Below are 23,028 nucleotides of genomic sequence, written 5' to 3'. Positions count from 1 at the left end.
CTCCCCAAGGCTAGAAGCAGGATCCCAAGTATAGGGCAGTGTGCTTGGAAGGAAGAAGAGTGGGTCACCAGATTAACTACCACAGCGAAGTCGGGAGTAGGAGTCTGGCTGAGGGGAACACAGGTCCTGGGAATGCCAGTACAATCTGTCCAGATACCACGTGGTGTAAGCAAGCACAGCTGGGGCTTAGCACTGAGGCCACCAGAACTTACTCTTCCTGTGGGCTGTCACGTTCTTACCTCTCCAGCATTTGCTCAATGGCACTTCTCTTCACTAGCATGTATTAAAAACATAAGCAGGAACAAGGTCCACAAGAACAGATACAAGGGAGCCACCACTGAGGGAGCAGGCCTGAGCCAGAGAACTCTGCAGGACCAGGCCCAAGGACCAAGCCAGAGATCTCCGCGGAAGCAGGCCCAGTCCAGGGACATCAACAGAAACAGACCTGAGCCAGTGACCTCCACCAGAGCAGGCCTGACTCAGTGAGTCTTGGATCCACTGGCACCTAGAAGATTGATTATTAGAGACACAGCCCTAAGCACACCAATCTGAGGAGAAGACGGATAGACAAGGTAATAACACACTCCACAGCACAAAGAACAACACAACACCAATAAAAACTCTTGGCCCTACAGCAGTCCTTGAGCAACCAAATATAGATGAAGCAGAAGAAAATGACCTAAAAATAACTTTAGGGGAATGTTTGAGGCCCTCAAAGAGGAAATGAAAAATTCCCTCAAAGAAATGGAGGAAAAGAGAAACAAAAATGGGAAGAAATCAACAAATCCCTTAAAGAAAACCAAGAAAAAGCAACCAAACAGGTGAAAGAAATGATTAAAGACTTGAAAACTGATATAGAGACAATACAGAAAACACAAACCGAGGGAATTATAGAAATGGAAAGTATGATAAAACGATCCAGAATCACAAATGCAAGCGTAAACAGCAGAATACAAGAGATGGAGGAGAGAATCTCAAGCACTGATGATACAATTGAGGCAATAGACTCATCAGTGAAAGAAAACATTAAATCTAGCAAAAGCTAAACACAAAATATATAGGAAATATAGGACACCATGAAAAGACCAAACCTAAGAATAATAGGTATAGGAAAAAAGAGAACTCCAGCTCAAAGGCACAGAAAATATATTCAACAAAATCATAGAAGAAAACTTTTCCAACCTAAAGAAAGACATGCCTATGGAGACACAAGAAGCTTACAGAACACTAAATAGAGTGGATCAAAAAAATTAAAGTCCTCACAGAGAAACCCTGTCTCGAAAAAAAAAAATTAAAGTCTCCTCACCACATAATAATCAAAACACTAAACATACAGAATAAGAAAAATTATTAAGAACTGCAAAGTAAAAAGGCCAAGTAACATATAAAGGCAGATCTATCTGAATTACACCTGACTTCTCAATGGAAACAATGAAAACCAGAAGGTCCTGGTCAAGGGTTATACAGAATTTAAGAGCCCACGGGTGCCAGTCCAGACTTCTATGCTCAGCAAAACTTTCAATCACCATAGATGGACAAAAGATATTTCATGACAGAAGCAGATTTAATCAATACCTAGCCATAAACCCAGCCCTACACAAAGTACTAGAAGGAAAACTCCGACCCAAGAAAGTTGGATACATCCATAAAAACACAGACAATAGATGATCTCACAGCAGCAAATCCCAAAGAAGGTAAAAACACACACAATAACATCACCAACAATGAAAACTAAAATAACAGGAACTAGCAATTACTGGTAATTAATATTCCTTAATATAAATGGACTCAACTCACCTATAAAAAAGCACAGGCCAAGAGATTGGGTATGAAAACAGAATCCATCCTTCTTCTGCATAAAAGAAACACATCTCAACCTCAAAGACAGACATCGTCTCAGAGTAAAGAGTTGGGAAAAGATTTTCCAATAACATGGACCTAAGAAACAAGCTGGTGTAGCTATCCTAATATCTAACAACATAGACTTCAAACAAAAATCAATCAAAAGAGACAAAAAAGGATATTTCATGTTAGTCACAGAAAAAAATCCACCAAGAGGAAATCTCAATACTGAACATCTATGCTCTAAATACAAGGGCACCTTCATATGTAAAAGAAACACTTCCAAAGCTTAAAATCACACATCAAACCCCACACACTAATAGTTGGAGACTTCAACACTCCCCTCTCACCACTGGACAGGTCAGTCAGACAGAAAATTAATAGAGAAATAAGGGAGCTAAAAGATGTTATGACTAAAATGGACTTAACAGACATCTATAGAACATTCCATCCAAACATTAAAGAATATACCTTCTTCTCAGCACCTCAGGGAAGCTTCTCAAAAATTGACCACATACTACGTAACAAAGCAAACCTCAACAGATTAAAAAAAAATGGAATAACCCAATGTATCTTATCAGATCACCATGGCTTAAAATTAGAATTCAACAGCAAGACTAATTCCAGAAAGCCCACAAACACATGGAAATTAAACAATTCTCACCTGAATCATCAATGGGTCAAGGAAGAAATAAAGAAAGAAATTAAAGGCTTCCTAAAATTCAATGAAAATGACCATACAACATACCCAAATTTATGGGACACAATGAAAGCAGTGTTAAGAAGAAAGTTCATAGCACTAAATGCCTACATAAAGAAACTGGAAAAATACCATACTAGTGAGTTAACAAAACACCTGAAAACTCTAGAAGCAAACTAACCCAGGAGGACTAGACTGCAGGAAATAATCAATTGAGAGCTGAAATCAACAAATTAGAAATAAAGAAAACAATTCAAAGAATCAATCAGACAAAGAGTTGGTTCTTAGAGAAAATCAACAAAATAGACAAACCTTTATCCAAGTTAACTAAAAGGCAGAGAAAGAATATCCAAATCAACAAATTCAGAAGTGAAAAGGGGGACATAACAACAGACACAGAGGAAACCCAGAGAATCATTAGGTCATATTTCAAAAACCTGTACTCCACCAAATTGGAAAACTTAAAGGAAATGAATAACTTTCTGGATAAATATTACTTACCAAAATTAAATCAAGACCAGATAAGCAAATTAAATAGACCAATGACTGCTAAACAATTAGAAACAGCCATCAAAAGTATCTCAACCAAAAAAAGTCCAGGGCCAGATGGTTTCAATGCATAATTCTACAAGATTTTCAAAGAAGAACTAATGCCAATACTCCTCAAATTGTTCCACATAATAGAAACAGAAGGAATATTGCCATTTTTTTTTTATTGAGAAGGAAAAAAAAATTCCACCTTCTCCCAGCCTCCCATTTTCCTTCCCCTCCTCCCGTCCCTCTCCCCCTCCCCCCACTTTTCTCCTCCTCCCTCTCCAATCCAAAGAGCAGCCAGGGTTCCCTGCCCCATGGAAAATCCAAGGTCCTCCTCCCTCCATCTAGGTCTAGTAAGGTGAACATCCAAACTGGTTAGGCTCCCACAAAGCCAAAACATGAAGTAAGATCAAAACCCCGTGCCATTGTCCTTGGCTTCTCATCACCCCTCATTGTCCGCCATGTTCAGAGAGTCCGGTTTTATCCCTTGCTTTTTCAGTCACAGACCAGCTGGCCTTGGTGAGCTCCCTGAGTGAGGTAACCCAGACCCAAAAAGATGAACATGGGATGTACTCACTCATAATTGGTTTCTAGCCATAAATAAAGGTCACTGAGTCTGTAATTTGTGATCCTAAAGAAGCTAAATAAAAACGTGAACCCAAAGAGAAACATATAGTTATCCTCCGGGCTATGGGAAGTAGACAAGATAGCCAGGCAAAAAACTGGGATCTTGGGGGTGGGGCGGGATGGGGGTAAGGGGAGAGGGGGAGAGAAAAGTGAGAAGGGGAGGATGGGGGAACTTGGGGAAACAGGATGATTGGGATAAAGGAAGGCTGGATAGGGGAGCACGGAAGCACAATTCTTAGTTAAGGGAGCCACCTTAGGGTTGGCAAGAGTCTTGAACCTAGAGTGTCTCCCAGGTGCCCTGGGCGATGTCCCCAGTTAGTTCCTTGGGCAGCTGAGGATAGGGAACCTGAAATGACCCTATCCTATAGCCATACTGATGAATATCTTGCATATCACCATAGAACTTTAATCTGGCGATGGATGGAGATAGAGACAGAGACCCACACTGGAGCACCAGACTGAGCTCCCAATGTCCCAATGAGGAGCAGAAGGAGGGAGAACATGAGCAAGGAAGTCAGGACCACGAGGGGTGCACCCACTCATTGAGACAGTGGGGCTGATCTATTGCCAATTTTTTTTATGAGACTACAATTACCCTGATACCCAAACCACACAAGGACATTACTAAGAAAGAGAATTACAGATCAATTTCACTCATGAACAGTGATGCAAAAATACTCAATAAAATACTGGCAAATTGAATCCAAGAACACATCAGAAAAATCATTCACCATGATCAAGTTGGCTTTATCCCAGAGATGTAGGGATGGTTCAATATACCAATGTCTGTCAATGTAATCCACCATATAAACAAACTGAAAAAAAAAAGACCAGATGATCACCTCATTAGATGCTGAAAAAGCCTTCAACAAAATACAACATCCCTTCATGATAAAGGTCTTGGAGAGATCAGGGATACAAGGAACATACCTAAACATAATAAAGGCAATATACAGCAAACCAACAGCCAACTTCAAAATAAATGGAGAGAAACTCAAAGCAATCCCACTGAAATCAGAAAGAAGACAAGGTTGTTCACTCTTTCCATATCTATTCAATATAGCATTTGATGTTCTAGCTAGAGCAATAAGACAACAAAAAAAGGTCAAGGGGTACAAATCAGAGAAGAAGAAGTCAAACTCTCACTGATTGCTGATGATATGATAGATTACATAAGCAACCCCAAAAATTTCTACTGAGGAACTTCTACAACTCATAAACACCTTCAGTAATGTAACAGGATACAAGATGAACTAAAAAAAAAACCCAAAAAACAGTAGCTTTCCTTTATATAGATAATAAATGGGCTGAGAAAGAAATCAGGGAACATCACCACCATTCACAATAGCCACAAATAGCATAAAATATCTCAGAGTAACTCTAACCAAACAAGTGGAAGACCAGTATGACAAGAACTTTAAATCTAAGAAGAAAGAAACTGAACAAGGCACCAGAAAATGGAAAGATCTCCCCTGCTCTTGAATAGGTAGAATTAACACAGTAAAGATGGCAATCTTGCTAGAAGCAATCTTCAAATTTATGCAATGCCCTTCAAAATCCCAATAAAATTCACAGATCTTGGAAGAATGGTACTCAACTTCATATGGAAAAGCAAAAAATCCTGGATAGCCAATACAATCCTGTACAATAAAGGAACTTCTGGAGGCATCACAATCCCTGACTTCTAACTCTACTACAGAGCTACAGTACTGAAAACTGACTGGTAGTGGCATAAATCAGACAGGAGGACCAATGGAATCAAATTGAAGACCAGATATCAATCCACACACCTACAAATACCTGATTATTTAGTATTCAAATTATTTTATTTATTTATTTATTAAAGATTTCTGCCTCCTCCCCTCCATCGCCTCCCATATCCCTCCCCCTCCCCCAAACAAGTCCCCCTCCCTCATCAGCCCGAAGAGCAGTCAGGGTTCCCTGCCTTGTGGGAAGTCCAAGGACCTCCCACCTCCTTCCAGGTCTAGTAAGGTGAGCATCCAAACTGCCTAGGCTCCCACAAAGCCAGTACGTGCAGTAGGATCAAAACCCAGGGTCATTGATCTTGACTTCTCAGCAGTCCTCATTGTCCGCTATGTTCAGTGAGTCCGGTTTTATCCCATGCTTTTTCAGACCCAGTCCAGCTGGCCTTGTTGAGTTCCCGATAGATCATCCCCAATGTCTCAGTATGTGGGTGCACCCCTCGCTGTCCTGAGTTCCTTGCTCGTGCTCTCTCTCCTTCTGTTCCTGATTTGGACCTTGGGATTTCAGTCGGTGTTCCAATGTGGGTCTCTGTCTCTGTCTGCTTTCATCGCCTGATGAAGATTAATATTCAGGAGGATGCCTATATGTCTTTCTTTGGGTTCACCATCTTATTTAGCTTCTCTAGGATCACGAATTATAGGCTCAATGTCCTTTATTTATGGCTAGAAACCAAATATGAGTGAGTACATCCCATGTTCCTATTTTTGAGTCTGGGTTACCTTACTCAGGATAGTGTTTTCTATTTCTGTCCTATTGCATGCAAAATTTAAGAAGTCATTGTTTTTTACTGCTGAGTAGTACTCTAATATGTATATATTCCATACTTTCTTCATCCATTCTTCTGTTGAAGGGCATCTAGGTTGTTTCCAGGTTCTGGCTATTACAAACAATGCTGCTATGAACATAGTTGAGCATATACTTTTGTTGTATGATAGGGCATCTCTTGGGTATTGCTGGGTCCAGGGGTAGGTTGATCCCAAATTTCCTGAGAAACCGCCACACTGCTTTCCAAAGTGGTTGCACAAGTTTGCATTCCCACCAGCAATGGATGAGTGTACCCCCTACTCCACAACCTCTCCAGCAAAAGCTATCATTGGTGTTTTTGATCAAATACCTGATTTTTAATAAAGAAACAAAAAATATCAAATGCAAAAAGAAATCATATTTAACAAATGATGCTTGTATAACTGTGTATCAACATGTAGAAGAATGAAAATAGATCCATAACTATCACCATGCACAAAACTCAAGTTCAAATGGATCAAAGACTTCAACATAAATCCAACCACACTGAACCTTATAGAAGATAAAGTGAGAAGTACACTTGAATGCATTGGCACAGGAGACCACTTCCTAAATATAACCCCGGCAGCACAGACACTGAGAGAAACAATTAAAAGCGGGACCTCCTGAAACCTACAAGCTTCTGCAGAGGACATGATAAAATGGCAGCCTACAGAATAGAAAAAGATCTTCACCAACTCCACATCAGACAGAGGTCTGATCTCCAAAATATACAAAGAACTCAAGAAATTGGTCATCAGAAGAACAAATAATCCAATAATAAAATTGGGTACAGACCTAAACAGAGAAGTCTCAACAGATGTATCTAAAATGGCTGAAAGACACTTAAGGAAACGCTCAACATCCTTAGCCATCAGAGAAATGCAAGTCAAAACAGCTCTGAGATTCCATCTTACACTTGTCAGAATGGCCAAGATCAAAAACACTCTTGACAACTTATGCTGGAGAGGTTGTGGGGTAAAGGGAACACTCCTCCATTGTTGGTGGGAGTGCAAACTGGTACAGCCCCTTTGGATGTCACTGTGGCGATTTCTCAGAAAATTAGGAAACAACCTTCCTCAAGACCCAGCAGTACCACTTTTGGGTATATATCCAAAGGATGCTCAATTGTATCACTAGGACATGTGCTCAACTATGTTCATAGCAGCATTGTTTGTCATAGCCAGAACCTGGAAACAGCCTAAATGCCCCTCGACCAAAGAATGGATAAGAAAAATGTGGTACATTTACACAATGGAGTACTACATGGCAGAAAAAAATGATGATGTCTTGAAATTTGTGGTCAAATGGATGGATCTAGAAAACATCATATTGAGTGAGGTAACCCAAACCTAGGAAAACAAATATATTATGTACTCACTCATAAGTGACTTTTAGACATAAAGCAAAGAAAAAATAGCCTACAATTCACAATCCCAGGGAACGTAGACAACAATGAGGACCCTAAGAGGGACATCCATGGATCTAATCTACATGGGAAGTAGAAAAAGATAAGATCTCCTTAGTAAATTGGGAATAGGAGGACCATGGAGGAGGGTAGAAGGGGAGAGGAGAGGATAGGAGGGAAGTGGAGAAAAATATATAGCTCAATAAAAACTATTAGAAAAAAATAAAAAACCATAAGCAGCTAAGATGGTCACTTTTCCACGAAAGCACACATGAAAATCATAACAGAGTGGGTCTTATGGAATGTGAGACGGGGAAAATCCTTGTTCTGAGATGGTCTGAGTGATGGAGTCAGGGGTCTGGAAATCAAAAGGAGTCTTACTCCACCCCACTGACATGGGGTGGGCATGAAAAGCAGCTGTTCAGAAAATGCTGGAATCGTAAGGCTAACGAGGTATTCAGGTATGTTTTGTTTTTCTCCCATTGGAAGGAAGGGAAACATGGGGACACATCCTTCCTCATTTGTTTAATGGCTCAACACAAGCTGGGCTCTCTGCTACGTAGAAGTCACTGTAAGACATTTTTATATGCTATTCGTGTCGTCTAGAGGTGCAAAGGACCTCATTCCCTCGTGAGCTCAGGAGGCTCCCCGTATGGGATGGATGACTTGTTAGACTGGGGGGGTCTCGCTCAGTTGGTGGAAAGCAGACAGTCACAACTGGTTCAGAGTCCATCTGCATCTCCTCCCCTTTGCCCTGCCGTCATGCTTCAGGGTACCATGTTTATGGCTCAGTGCTTTTCTGCAGCCATATTTCCACTCTCAGTCTCTTTTACCCTGCCAGCTATCAGTCAGCTCTATGGAGGGACGAGTGAGAATTTCAGAGAAGAGAATCCAGAGATGTCACCTGCCAGCCTGAAACCAATAGAAGCTCCCCACTCTATCAGGACAAATGTGAGGACTTTCAATATGTTTTGCCAGGGCCTTGGAGTTGGCTTGTCACCCTCTGTGGGCTCATCTCTAGCTCCCCCAAACCCTATTCCACAGCAATCCTGGCCTGGCTTCTGTCCTTCATGCTTAGGAGGTTCTCTCTCCTGCCAGAGGACCTTGGCCTGTGTTCTCATTCTAGAAGCTCCTTGATGCTCTCAGTTAGTTAACCCCAACTCATCTGCCATGGCTCCAGCATTTCTGAAGAGAAGCTTCTCTACTCGCAGGGCCGATGTTGAATTATAGCTGCTAATGAAACAATCAACTCAACTCCCCTCTGAAACCACACAAAATTACACGCAGTAATTTCAGCTGTGGGAAAACCTCTCCCTGCTGAGTCCTGAACTGTCTCCCCGGCATGCTCTTTCTGCGTCTCCGAGTCAGAAGAGTCAGAGGAAACGTTACCTGTTTTCATGTCCTTGCAGCTGAAGAGGTTGAGGAGGAGCTGGCTGGGCAACAGGGCTGTTGGGGGTGGCTGGGCTCGGCTGGGCCAGAGGGCTGTGCTGCTGGGCCATGGGACTCTGCTTCTCTGAGCTGGGTGCGGATACTGGACTGTTGAGCTCTGATGGGAACCAAGGCAACAGATGTGGTCATGTTGGCATCTGATCAGGGGCAAGAAGTAAAGAGAGGTTGGGGCTCATTGCCTGCTTGAATGCTTGCAGGCCTCGGCCGTTTCAGTTTCTGCTGGGCTTTCCACTAACAGGTTAGTCTTACCAAGGTCCACGGCATTCCTGGAAGAAGGAGTCTTCTTTTATTAACTACAGTCTTTGCCGAGTAAAGTTATGAACAGTCTTGTCATTTTGTGGGAGGAAAGCTCACCAAAACAAACAAACCAAAGTAGAAACAACGTACTAAAACTATGAGAACACAACTCAAAGGGACAAGGTGAAATATTCAAATTATTGCTGAGAGACCATGTTCTAGCTAACACCTTTTGGCTGTTTAAGACATCTCTCTCTTTCCTTTAGACACAGGTTCACTCTGTAGCCCAGCTGATTCTAAAGAGGTGGTCTTTGCTCCACCTGCCAAGGAGCTGGGTTGTGGGGTGTGTGCCACCACACCCAGCCCAAGTCTACCAGGCTTCCAGCATGTGGACAGGAAGCTAGCTATAGAAGCTGAAACACTGTTACCATCTCTTCTCTGGCCCCTGGGCAGGCTCACTAAGAGCCCTCTGTACTCAAGGATCTCCAGAAGGAAAAAAGGACTCCACACATAGGGAAATTCATGAGGCTATTCAAAAACTGCTTCTTGGTGTTTTCTTACCTCAACAACATAAAAAGTCAACAGATCCAACCTTCACACATTAAAGTAAAGGCAGGACCAACCCTCCAGACGGGAGGGCAGAGAAGTCCTGTTTGTAGCAGACGGTCCTGCTTACAGTTCATTCCCACTGACTGTCTTATACAGACTGGTGCCTTCAGACAACAGGCTAAAACTACAGCCCTTATCATCTGTCTGTCTGTTTGTCTTGTAGCTGGGTAACGAGGGCAGGTGGCCTATTTGCTTTCTGATATAAACCCCTTTTTTTTGTCTTCCCTTATAGTCCAAATGTCTTAAAATCATCTCCGTTTTTATTAGGGTCTCTCACCCTTGACATTCTTCACATCCGGGTCAGATAATTCTTTGCTATGGGGCGTTGTCCCGAGCATTCCAGGAAGTGTAGAGGCCTCTGTGATCTCTGTTCAGTAGATGGCAGTCATTTCCTCACCCCAATCAAGACAGTCAAAACTGTCTCTAGACAGTACCAAGTATTATCCCCCAAGGACCCGAAATCACCTTAGTTGGGAGCTCCTGATTTATAATTAAATTCAGGAGGCTGGCTACTCTGCCATATATCTGATAGCCCTATAATGGAATTGGTAGGGGACTGAGTCAAATAAAAAATGCAAAGTAAGCCCTTCAACCCCTGGAGGGGACCCATAGCTTCTCATCAGTGAGCTCCATCAGCCCCTGGAGGGGACCCATGGCTGCTCCATCAGCCCCTGAAGGGGACCCATGGCTGCTCAGTGAGCTCCATCAGCCCCTGGAGGGGACAACATGGCTACTCATCATTGAACTCCAGAGATGAACCTTTTCAGTTCAATTGATGAGCCAGCAATCAGCTTCCTGTGCATGGAAATCATGAAAGAATGCAGACGGGCCTCAGTTGTGAGTGTGGGTTGTTCACTGTTCCAAAACTGTCAGATGCTGGTGGGGAGCTTGTACAGAGAAATTCAATGACTAAGTGGGAACTTTACAATCTTATCAGATGCAACATTTCCTAAATGAGCTCTCTTTGGATTGCAAAGCTAAAACTTCCCTAGGCATTTCAAAATCAATCTGACTTTGAAGACTTTTCTAGAGATGAATTACTAACATGAGCAAGCATCCCTCCACTGCCTTGGTTTTCCTTTCAGGTCTGTATTGTTACCTGATGGATTGAGTGAGTTCTGCTTTTAGATCTCCACAAAACTAGCATGCCTGAGGCCCTAGGGAGGGCTCTCATAGCCCCGAGTCTCGGGATTCATTCTACTGAGTACGCAGCACCACAAAGTTTATTTCTAAATGAAGCCGGTGGGTGTGAGTCTGGGGAAAGTGGAAGTGGCCGTCAACCTGCACACGTGGACTGTGCTCTGATGTCAATGGGTGGGCTCCAGGAGCCGGGCAGGTGAGTCTGTCTGCCATCTGACTGCCTCTCCGCAAGGCCACCTCAGGTACTCACCCTCCTGAGGGATGATGCGAAGGGTGACGCTAAGGCCCGCATCCTTGACGAGCTTCACTATGTCGGCGTGAGGCATGTTGACGATAGACTGGCCGTTGACTGCTAAGATCCGGTCTCCCACTTTTAGCTTTGCACAGCGATCTGCAGGACTCCCGTCAATGATGCGTCCGATTTTATGGGGCACGGCTAAAAAAACCCCAACAGAAATAGGTGTCAGGGACATCACCAGGATATGTTCTATCTTTCAGTCCTGCCTAAGACAAGAAACGCAATGTCAGAATTCTTTCCTTCATCGGTGTCTCCATCTTTTTGAACAACAACCATTTCTAATAATGTGGTTCCGTGAATACTACTGAGACCAACGCCCCTTAAACCAAGTCCTTTGTAGAGAGAGACAGGTCAACTCTAAATCCAAAGATCGGAGGTTCTCAAACCCATCTGAGCACCAACTACAAACTCTCCAAGCCTTATCCAAGCATCAGAATCTGAATGTCGAGGCAGGAAACAAGGACCATGAATTTCTAGGCAGCTTCTTGGGAGAGTCCAGCTTATACCAGTGTGTAGAAGAGTGTGCAAAAGCTCAAACTGAGAGGCAGTGGTACGGCTTCTGGGAGGTACAATAAGTGATGGGAACTTAATAGAGATCGCCGTCTCACTGACAGGAGGAAAAAGGGAAATCCGGAAGCACCCACTAATCCAGGGAGCAGCTCCCTGGCAAAGGGACAGAACTTCCTTTAATCGGCTGTGATTTAGTTTAAGGGCAGCACGTTCTCTGTCATTCTGTCCTTTCCACTTCACGAGTGTTCCTGAGAACACACTAATGTCAACAGTGCAATGGGGTTCATCAAATCTAAGATGCCATTGGTGGAAAAGATACAATTTTAAGGGTCACAAGAAAAAAAAAACCAGAGACTTGACCCCTTAAACAATGACACTCATTAGCCAGAAGATATAACTGCTGAGATATTAAAATACTGCAAGAGGTTTAGCGTTGATATACCTTTTATGCAATACTTTGACACACTTTACTTTCATCTTTAATGTATATGTTTGGGAAGAGCCAGGCAGATGGGATGCATGTTTCTCTAGCAGGGTGACTGAGATTCAGTGTGGATGAGACTGCATACCAAGGCTGCTGTGCCTGGGCTCAGATCTCCATAGTCCACAGCATCAGTATGTCACGTCAAAGAACTGAGCTAGTGTGTACAAACAGAAGGATGCACAGTGTGGCAGGCCCTTCTGTCTATGCGTTGCTTTGATTGGTTAATGAATAAAGGAACCGCTTTCTGCCTATAGCAGAGCAATAGGGCAACAGAGCTAGGCGGGGAAAACTAAACTGAATGCTGGGAGGAAAAAGGCCGGGTCAGGAGATGCCATGGATCCGCTGGTGCCAGAGATAGACATGCTGAAACTTTAACTGGTAAGCCACTGCCATGTGGTGATACGAAGATCACCACATAATGGATATGGGTTAAAATAAAATGCAGGAGTTAGCCAATAAGAAGCTAGAGCTAATGGGTCAAGCAGTGCTGTAATTAATATAGTTTCTCTGTGGTTATTTCGGTTCTGGGCGGCCGGGACAAACAAGCAGGCCCTCCTCCAACAGATGCAGCCCACGGTTCAGATTCTCTAAGGAAGTCTACACCTTGAGCTCTTAGTTCGGTTGCATGTGTTAGAGTGAGGGGCGGAATTTTAAGCTAATAACCACGGAGAGGAAGGACAGTTAGCGAGTTAAGGAGCTAGGACCTTGCTCACTCTTCTCCTCAGAAAGGTTACAAAGAGCACAGAAAAATATCGGCCAAGTTTGTGTCCCCGAAGTGAAACTCAATTATGTTTCAGCCCAAGCTCATTTTTATTTACCATAAGCACTAATGTGTTTAATCAGGAGAGCACTATTTAGAGTTTACTAATGATGATTTTCCAGGCAGAAATGTAATTAGAACAATTACTGATTCAAAACTAATAATACAGGGGACCAGCGAGGTGGCTCACCAGGTAGAGGTCCTTGCCCAACTGAGGGCTTGGGATTAATCTCCAGATCTCACAAGGCAGTAAGAACGATCTGGCTCTGGGGAGTTGTCCTCACATCTCCACAGTACACTTGCACACACACACGCACACACGTGCATACGCGCACACACACAGAGGCACACACACGTGAACTAAAAGGAATAAGTGTAAAAAAATGTAGATATTGAAAGGTGCTTGGCTTTCAGCCATAACTAAGGGGAGAATTTTCTTTTCTTTTCTTTTCTTTTTTTCTGCTGTTTTCCCCTTCCCATACCGAACAGTTCTTGGAATGATCCATAAATAGTCTGGCTTTCTCGCCCCTAAATGTGTATATTGTCATCTATCCAGCAATCTTTGGGAAGTTGCCTAAGAGCTCTTAACTTTTCCTCAACTATTATTGTGATAACAACATCACTGGCCTCACAGAAGTTCTGAGACCTAGATGAAGAGTCATATGTCGGTGGCCAGTAGAACAGTGCCTGGTCCTTAAGGATTAACTACCATTCTTTTTATTACTGTTTCCTCTCAAATCTTTCCTACGTAATCGTTTGTGCATGCATAACGTGTGTGTATGTATGTATGTAACGCATGCATGTATGAGTGCCCTGATGTAATTTCTCATGATACGGGATAACTTGTAAAAAAGAAAACCAAAGGAACTTGAAGAGTACCATCTTCCGAGCATCGCAGGGAAACGACTTCGTTTAAGACAACGCGATGTGCTTCAGGGAGTGGGTGGACACTGAGGAGGCCGAGTCTGCCTTTCTTTGATTTCCCATCAAAACCCTTGCCCATCTTTGTGGAAAATACCAACTTGGAGCTACTAGTTTATTATTCAAAGAAAAATCAGCGCAGCGTGGATCCCTTGCGTATCTACTTTCGTGTTTATTGAGGGCTAATAACCATTCCTTCTACCTCTTTTGAGTACTTCCTAACACGGGGCAAGCACTTCATTAAATGATATTCATTTATTTAATATATAAATTTAATTTTTACTTAACGTTTATTTATTTAACATTAGCATTAAAATTTAACATTTAATTTAAAAGTTACTTATCCATATCGCTGTATTTAAATTAAGATGTGCATAATGTAGCCCTTAAATCCTATTAAGTAACCGATATTATTATGAATTTGCAGTGGAAGAAACGGATAGAAAGCAGATAGCGCTTAGTAATTTGTTCAAGGTCACAAACGGCAAACGGGGCTCCGAGCCCCAGCGACCTGGAGTCCAGCAATCAGAGATCTCGGTGAATCTACCGCTCTGCCTCTTGGCTTTTTCTGATATCCGACCTCTAACCTATAGCTCACCTTGAGCATCAGCCTGTGCTTTTATCTGGAACTGTACCCTGCCTCTGGGCTAGGACTCAAACCGCGCACGTGCAGTGCGGACGCAGGGGAGGGTGGAAGCCAGACTGTCCTTGAACCGCGCGCGCGCGCGCGCGCGCGCGCGTGTGTGTGTGTGTGTGTGTGTGTGTGTGTGTGTGTGTGCCTGATCCAAGTCCCATGAGACAGGAAGAGAGAAAGGAAAACTTGGTAGCCCCAGATCCTGCTCAGTTAAGACTTCACATCGCTTTGCCATTTCTTTGCTTGAAGAAATTTGGGGGCGGGGTATGAAAATCGCTGACTTTTTTTTTTTTAAATGAAATTCAAAAGTATACCGCAGGACACGGACAAACAGTGCTTGGTGCTCGGCTGGCTGGTTTTCTGTTTTGACTTACCGCTCCCCTCTTTTTTTCCTCCGCTCTGCCGTGTCACCTGGAATTTACTGGGCATGAAATCCCAAGTGTTTCCAAATACAGTCTCCTCCCCGCAATTCTGTGTACTCAACAACAACGAAGTAAACAACCCAAGGCTGTTCTTAGTCTCCAAGTACCTCTCAGAGCCGTTATTTCAGTTCCTTACAGCACAGCAATCAAGCATATTTTTCTGTTAAAAAAAACATGCTAGGGTCAAATCCAGCCCTGCAGTCCTTGCCTGTGCCATCAAACCTTGGAGTGCTTCCTTTCTGATGGGTCTGTGGGATCAGAAGCACTTACTCCACCAGGGACAGGGGGATGACTTATCTGAGCGTTGAAAGCCTTGCTGCCTGAAATCTCCAGATGAACACAGCAATTTAACTTTCTTTCAGTAGTCAGAGTAATGTTAAAGGGAAAGAAAAAAAAAAAACCCTGAAACGGAAACAAATTCTATGTCAGCCTCTTGGCAGCTGCTCCAGCCTCACTTTCCTTTGTTGTCAATTCCGCTTCTTATACAAGTGCGTTCTGATGTAAGACAAGTCTTTGACAAGGGTGCTTCCAAAGGAGATTCTCTCCTGGAACAAGACATAGTCCCATTTGCTCAGAGGTAAGGTCAGTAGAGCGACCCCCACTCTCCATCCCATGCCTTTTGTGTGATACTGATAGAATTACAGAACAGCAAAGACGTCCTGACCTTGGTGTCTACCACAGGGATGAACGGCATTTATTAATTCTCCTAGAACCGATGACTAGGGTAGTTGTGAGTGTGCAGTCCATTTAGAGGCGTGTCTCGGAGACATCGTCTGTTGAGAGGCGACATAGATCAAGCCTCTCCATCAGTCTTCCTGCCGTGGCGTGTTTAGGGTACCCAGATATTGGGGGGAAGCCACAGGGCATCATTTGGTTTTGGACATATTGACATAGGGTAAGAGATGATATGTCGGTAGATAGGAATTTTAACTGAAGACTCTAAATTATAGAGAAAAAAATGCAACTCTCATTTATCCCATACCAATGTCTTGGCAATACAATCTGTACTCTCCCAGGGGTGAGGCACCTGTTTTGCCATTGCCTGGAATACCGTAACATTTGTCTTAGGAATATTCAGAAAAAGACTCTTGGCCAAAGTTCTCTTCATAGTGAGATCTAAAGGCCAAGGTCCTGGGTCTCCAGCAACATCACCGCAGGAGACAATGCTGTTCCTTCTCCTTTGCTTGGCTCCTTACTGGATCTCCGTATGGCCAACTCAGGCTTTCTCCAATCCTTCATCTAAGAAGGCTGAGTTATTCGATGAATTTGGCTGAGTGCTGCCTTAGGTTGGTTTCCATGACGATGGCAGCATGACCACCTGTAGACCTTGTCATCTGTTGATTGGTTGTGTGCTCGAAATGTATTTATCCAGTCATTTGTTTGAGGTGGGGTCTTGATAAGTTTCCCAGGTCGGCTTGGAGCTCCCTGCAGCCCCAGGCTGGCCTCACTTCCAGAGGGCTGGGGTTACAGGCATGTGCCACCACGCTCAGCCATTTTTCTTCCTTTGCTGGAATCCTGGGAGAAGAGGTGATTAGATCCTTCCCCCATCCCCATTCTCCTCTGTCATTATTGCAGTATTTCCATCACAGATTGCTTGGGTGTCTTTCACCTCAGAGCAAGGAAAGCTTGCCCCTGCTATTTACATTTAATTATCTCCTTGTTAGCAAGTCCCACAGAGTGGCCTCGTATGTGGAGGACAGCATTCGACAGCAGAAGTGGAATTTAAGAGCATGACAAACAGATACTTCAAAGGCAATCAATACCAAAAGCTGACATTACTTCACAATCTACTAATTAGCGAAGGTGAAACTTAGCTTGAAGAAGCCAAGGAATCTATGGCCTGATAATTTTTTTTTTAAATACTGGGTGACTTCCATCATTTTTCTTTTGCTAAGCTATGAAAAGTATTGATCGTATGGCTTTGAAATTGTGGGCTGGGGCAGGAAAATAGCTACATCCACTAACACACATCTACCACAGCATTTTCTAAGAAACAGTTACTGTGCAAGGCTCTTTGGAGAAGAAAACATAACAGCACATGGATTTGCCCTCAAGAAAGTCAGGCATGTTGGGGAGACCACAGAGAAGCATAAAAATATTTAAAACAATGACTAAATAGCAAGCCCATAGTGAAGGTTGTGTGCAGAAAGACGAAAGAAAGAGGAGGGGTGAAGTAGTAGGTCCCAGTGTGGCCTCAGAGCAGTGAGGAAACACCAGGTGGCTCTGGGGAGGAGGTAGGAGTGTCCCATGGTAAGCGGAACTTCCTCTAGAGGAAAGCTCCCAACAGCAAAGGGAAGGGGGCCCATCAATTCCAGGATGGGGGCCGGCAAAGGAGAGATGCTTTGTCTATTCCCTGTCTGAGAAGCCTGAGGTAATAGAGGTTGATCATGTGAAGACTTTGATGGGTTTTTCTATCTCCAAAAACATGAACCCAGTGTTTCCCTTCCCTGTATCCCTTTTCTTCTTTCTAGAAGCCCTGGGACAGTGTATATTATGACAAGTTTATCCATCTGGTGTCCTCTCCTGAAGAGTGGTCAGTGTCCTCTGAAAGAGTTTTTTTTCTTGGTCATCAGGGACTGAAGAAAAGGGGAAAGCATTTTTTTTTTAACTAAAACATTTTAATGGTAAAATTAAGAAAAAGTTGCCCATTTGGCTTATTTTCTTCTAGAAGTCCGCGAAAAGCAGTTTGCCAAAACCGAAAACATCTTCCCTGAAATTCATAGCCAACTGATTTACAAACCCTGCACGGAGCAGCTGCAGTTTTAAGGACTGTGTTATTCCCCAGCACCCGTGAGGCATTTTCCTGTGACTGAATGGTTTAGTTACCCTGAAGTTGGTCATGGGCAGATGGTAATACAGAGGAATGGGAAGAATGCCTATTACTGATAATGTGAGAACCCAATAGAACTCATGCTCACATGGGTGAAAAGATCCTATAGAAAATAGCCATTATATGGCCAGAGAGACACATTCCTTAGGTACACGCTACCACTAACACATTTACTTTTCATCATTTAAAGGAGTACTTTCGGGCTGGAGAGAAGGCTCAGCCGTTAAAGGCTAGGCTCACAACCAAAAATATAAGAGGATTTTCAGCTAAGTATTGAAAATGAATTGATGATCGGAAGAGATGTCATTGAATTGGAAATGGTGAGAAAATGTGGCATAGCTCTCCAGCTGAGGTCATCAAACTGGCTTGAAATGGTTCTGGTATTTGGAAAGATCTGACAGGACTATAGATGCTTGGTTCCGTGAGTGTGTGACTTTCGCCCTCTCCAGGGTCCCCACAGTCAGAAAGCCTGGTAGCTGGCTTAATGGCCCGCTGTTTTCATCTGGGTACACAGTAATTTTTTGAGGAAGAACCCTACATTTTTATGTTATACCGGGCTCTGAGAATTGTATAATTGATCCTATGTAGCTATGTCCACAGTGTATTCTGTTTTTGCAACACCACTGTCTCACTGTCTGCAATGGAGTAGGTAATTGAGAAAAACCACCAGAAAGGCGAGGGCCAAGAAAAGAGCAGACTTTTATGGCTGTGTTTCTCGTTATGATGCATATCCCAAGGAAAGGTGGTTCAGCTAGTTTCTATTAATGCTTTCAGGTATTTTTGGGTTTGGGGGTAGAGTTTGGTGGTGGACTGTATGTATGTCATACACACAGTTCCAGATATGATGCCCAGGACTCTCGCCGCCCCCACAATTAATCCTTTATTCTTCACATAACAATTTAACAAGCCTACGACATTACCTCTCTTATCTCATTGTGAAATTTCCTCTTACATAACAAGCATCTCACTACTGGATCTCTGCGGAGCAGATGGTCTTCTGGAACTATGTCTAGGTAGGCTAGCATACACCAAATGAAAGCAATGCATACTTCAAGAAGCTTAAGTGTTTTTTGATCCTATGTCTTTAGAGTCTGACAATATGTCCAGAGACTACGGGGTTAAGAACCAAGGAAACCTCTGTGTAGACATTGATGAGGCATGGGGGAACTGGACACAGAGACTGGCAAAAGAGGTGCTTTTTCTTCTACAGAGGTATCATTGTTTCTCTCAATATCCCTAAAAATGACTTCACTAACTCCTAGGCATCTGGGATATCCTTTTACAATTGTTTTGGTCTAAATGGGGCAATAGAAAATTTGGTGCTACTGATCCAAATATCATTCTTACTCACAATTTTTACACTTTTACTCAAAGCCACAGGCAAAAAAAAATAGGCATTTTATTTTCATCATTCAGTAAGACTGACAACCCTACCATTCCAGTCTAGGGGTAGAAGCTGCCACTCTGTGCTGTCTGCCCCAAGTTGTTTCAGCAGATAAAGCTATGACTTTTAGCAAGATTTGCGAGCCAAACAGCAAACTAGTTTGGAAATGATGGAAAATATAGGTAATTTTTTTATATTAAGAATTTCTTTCTTGCTGGGCAGTGGTGGGGCACACATTGAATCCCAGCACTCAGGAGGTAGAGGCAGGTGGATCTCTGTGAATTCGAGGCCAGCCTGGTCTACAGAGCAAGTTTCAGAACAGCCAGGGCTACACGGAGAAACCCTGTCTTGAAACACCAAAAGAAAGAAAGAAAGAATGTCTTTCCTACAAAGAAAAGCAAATTGTATCCTGAGCAACAACCGAAACAAGAATACCAGCACAGTGATACAGCCCTAAAGACCCACACAGCAGCCGCATGGATGAGGTGTAGTCTCACTATGGGTTAAATGTATCCCTTTAAGTTCCTGGGGAGTAAACTAGCTCCCAAAGTCACCTGTTCATGGTGTGTGGAGGGGGCTTTGTAGGGTGATTGCGATGGATCAGGTCATGGCATGGAGGCCCAGTACTAGAGGAATTCAGAGCAAACTCTACAACAGTGTTCTAAGGAACCATACATGAGAGAAAGTGATTTCTTCAATTAATGTTGGAAAATGTCCTTTTCATATCCAATGAATTACAGCTTAGGAAACTACATTAATTCTGGAATAAAAGCCAGCTTTCCTCAGGAATCTTCAGATTCTCTCTCTAATTTGGCCTTCAGTGTGGCTATAGGTAGTCCACCTAGTTCTTGGGTTCTGCTTCATATATTCACCAACCCATGGATCAAACACTTTGAAAAACAAAAGCCATATGTATACTGAACTCACACAGACTGTTCTTATCAGTATGTATTTTGTCTTATTTCTAAATTAGATCACAGCTATTTATAGAACTTTGATACTGATTTGTGAGTTGTCAGTAATCTAGAGGTGATTTGATGATGGGAAATGTATGGAGGCCATCCCTCATAACATAAGTGACTTGAACATCTGTGGGGTTTGATGGCACAGGAGCCTGGAAACAGTCTCCATGGATACCGAGAAATGACTGTACTGGGCTCAACCTATTAAGAGTTTTTTTTTTGTTGTTGTTGTTGTTTCTTGTCTTTCCTTTGGGGGCATGGGAAAGAGGTTTAATAACTACTGTGTCTGTACCCTTTGTGCACTGAAGTGTGCTGTAGTGCCCTTGATGTGGTTGGCATGAGGACCTGTTTCCATTAGAAACTTGGGGACACTCATTATGCCAGGTCTCCCCTAACTCCCACTGCATCTGGTCTCTTTTCTAGAAGTCTTGATTAGACACAGGCCTCTGGAACTGGTCTGCAATTCTTTGAGCATTTCTCTCATACTTCCCGCTTCTGTTCTGCTCTGTTTCATCTGAGAATTCATGTAGCTTTTTATCTCCCAGTGCTTATACTAAAAAATTTAATGTAGCCATGATAATTTAGGTATCTAAGAATTCTTTCTTTAACCATATTGTTCTTTTTTTAAAAATATACTTACTATTCTGCTTTCATGTGTGGTTATAATGCTACTTTAGACAGAATCACAGGGGACCTTAGAAGTTTCAAAGTTTGTCTGTTTATTAAAAATTTCCAGGATGTGGTATTCTAACAGATAAAATTGATGAGGATGATTCTATTTTTACTGTGTCCTTATGTTATCATTGTTTATTTGCTATTTTCTGTCCCTAATATTGTTTTGAGGTGCTGGGCACAAAACTCAGGGCTCTATGCAGCCACATTGCTAACCCTTGCTTTCCTACTTAAAACTGCTTAAACATCTATCTCTCTATATCTATCTATCTATCTATCTATCTATCTATCTATCTATCTATCTATCTTCTCTCTATATCTATCTATCTATCATCTATGTATCTATCTGTCTGTCTATCTATCATCTATCTATCTATCTATCTATCTATCTATCTATCTATCTATCTACTTACTGTGTGTGTGTTTGTGTGTGTTCACATGCACACAGATGCACCACAAGATGCTGTGTGTAGTCAAAGGACAAATGGCTGGAGATAACTAGATTCTTTCTCTGTGTGGTCTCTGGGATTGAACTCAAGTCATCATGCTTGGCTGCAAGTGCCTTCACCATCTGAACCCCTCACCAGCCCTGCTGATCTTTTCTGTTTATTTTATTTCTTTTTTAAGACAGGGTTTCTCTATGTAACAGCCCTAGATGCCTGGAAATAGCTCTTGTAGACCAGGCTGGCCTCGGACTCAGAGAGATATGTCTACTCCTGCCTCCTGAATGCTGGGATTAAAGGTGTGCACTACCACTGCCTGGCCCTTGCTGATCTTTATATAAAAAAATTCATACCTAGTGGTCATGGTGATTGTGTAGCATTTTGTGCTGGGGTTTTAAAGTTCTGAGCACTAAGACGAACAGTGGGTATATGTTCCCTCCCTCTGTTTCTCTTCTCTGACTGTAAAGTCACCCACTCCTGCCCTGCCCACTCCGGGCAACCCTGTTCCCCTCACTCCTTTGCTACAGTACAGTGGGGTCTAGGAGACGAGAGGCGATAAGGATTTTCATTTTGCCACCAACAATCAGCAGATGGAGAATCTTTTAGAACTTAATTCAGTTGCTGCAACTAGATTTTGGGGACCCCAGTTGGAGATCTTGGAGATTTTATTTGAAATAAAAACGTGAAATAATTGTGAAACTAAAAACAATTCTGTGTCTCCCGTGGCGCTGGAAGAGAGGGACACAGACAGCTGATGTCTTTCCCAGCGCTCGGTAAATGTCACACGACTTCACTTCATCAGTGTGGGCTCGGGGTTAAAATGTCCAAAGAACCACACTTTCCCTCCTCCGTATCTTTAGCCTTCGGAAGCACTGGAGTCTTCACCCCCATCAACATACCTGGCTCTGTGTAATTTCTCAGCTGGCCCCGCAGGGATGGCTGACGGCTACAAGCAGGTGCTGCTGATAAGTCATGTTTCTCATTTTTACAGATGCCGTGCCTTCTGCCTCTGCCATCCCCCGCCCCTTCCCAGCCTCCGAAGCCGTGCTTTGTAAAAAGACACTTGGCTATCTTCACACGGTTTCCCTGCTACAATAGGTAAATGTCAAAAGCAATCAGGTGCAATATCGGCCTCCCGCATAGTCCCCCAAGCCCCGAGGCAGATAAAAACTCCTTGCAATATTTTCCTATTGTAAATGGAAACAGAAACGAACCCAGGCAAATGATCCCTCCTGAGCCAGCTGTCCTTTTCAATATCTTAGCCCCAAGATCACATAAATATTTATTAGCTCTTCAGTTGTTTTTTTTCCCCACCGAAGCCAAAGTTCCAACAGGGTTCAGTGCACTTTACCTTAAATAATGTAATTTTGCATGACTGGAAAATAAAAGACCCCAAACATGAAAAAGCCCTAAGCAAAGTGCTTGGGAGACGAGAGATTGTGATCATATATTAACTTTGATAAGAATTTGTAGTACGACCTCCATGTGGTTAAATAAATTATGTCGGCAAGGGAGAGCATCTCACGTGTGGTCCTTCTCCTCTCCTGATCTCTCTGTACAGCATCGCACCGTTTAGCCCACGCTGGCTTCCTGCCTATAGGCACTTTCTCCCATC

The 23,028-nt window shown here is 43.0% G+C and overlaps 1 protein-coding gene across 5 annotated transcripts in view; it reads right to left on the bottom strand.

The window, feature by feature from the left end:
- Positions 1-23,028, bottom strand: part of LOC121434623 (membrane-associated guanylate kinase, WW and PDZ domain-containing protein 2) — a 1,272,606-nt gene that overhangs the window by 87,497 nt on the left and 1,162,081 nt on the right. For all 5 annotated transcript variants that reach the window (XM_041633542.1, XM_041633543.1, XM_041633545.1 and 2 more), the window contains 2 exons: positions 11,344-11,529; positions 9,048-9,204 (listed from right to left, as the gene is read on the bottom strand). In XM_041633542.1, the coding sequence (XP_041489476.1) occupies positions 9,048-9,204; positions 11,344-11,529 (343 nt within the window). The remainder of the gene's footprint in view (positions 1-9,047; positions 9,205-11,343; positions 11,530-23,028) is intronic.

The sequence above is a fragment of the Microtus oregoni genome, unplaced genomic scaffold (assembly GCF_018167655.1).
Source record: "Microtus oregoni isolate MIOR12 unplaced genomic scaffold, Mior012 000044F_ref0000062, whole genome shotgun sequence".
Lineage (NCBI taxonomy): Eukaryota > Metazoa > Chordata > Mammalia > Rodentia > Cricetidae > Microtus > Microtus oregoni.
Note: the sequence above shows the minus strand (reverse complement) of the source record. Positions and strands in the feature narration are given on the sequence as shown.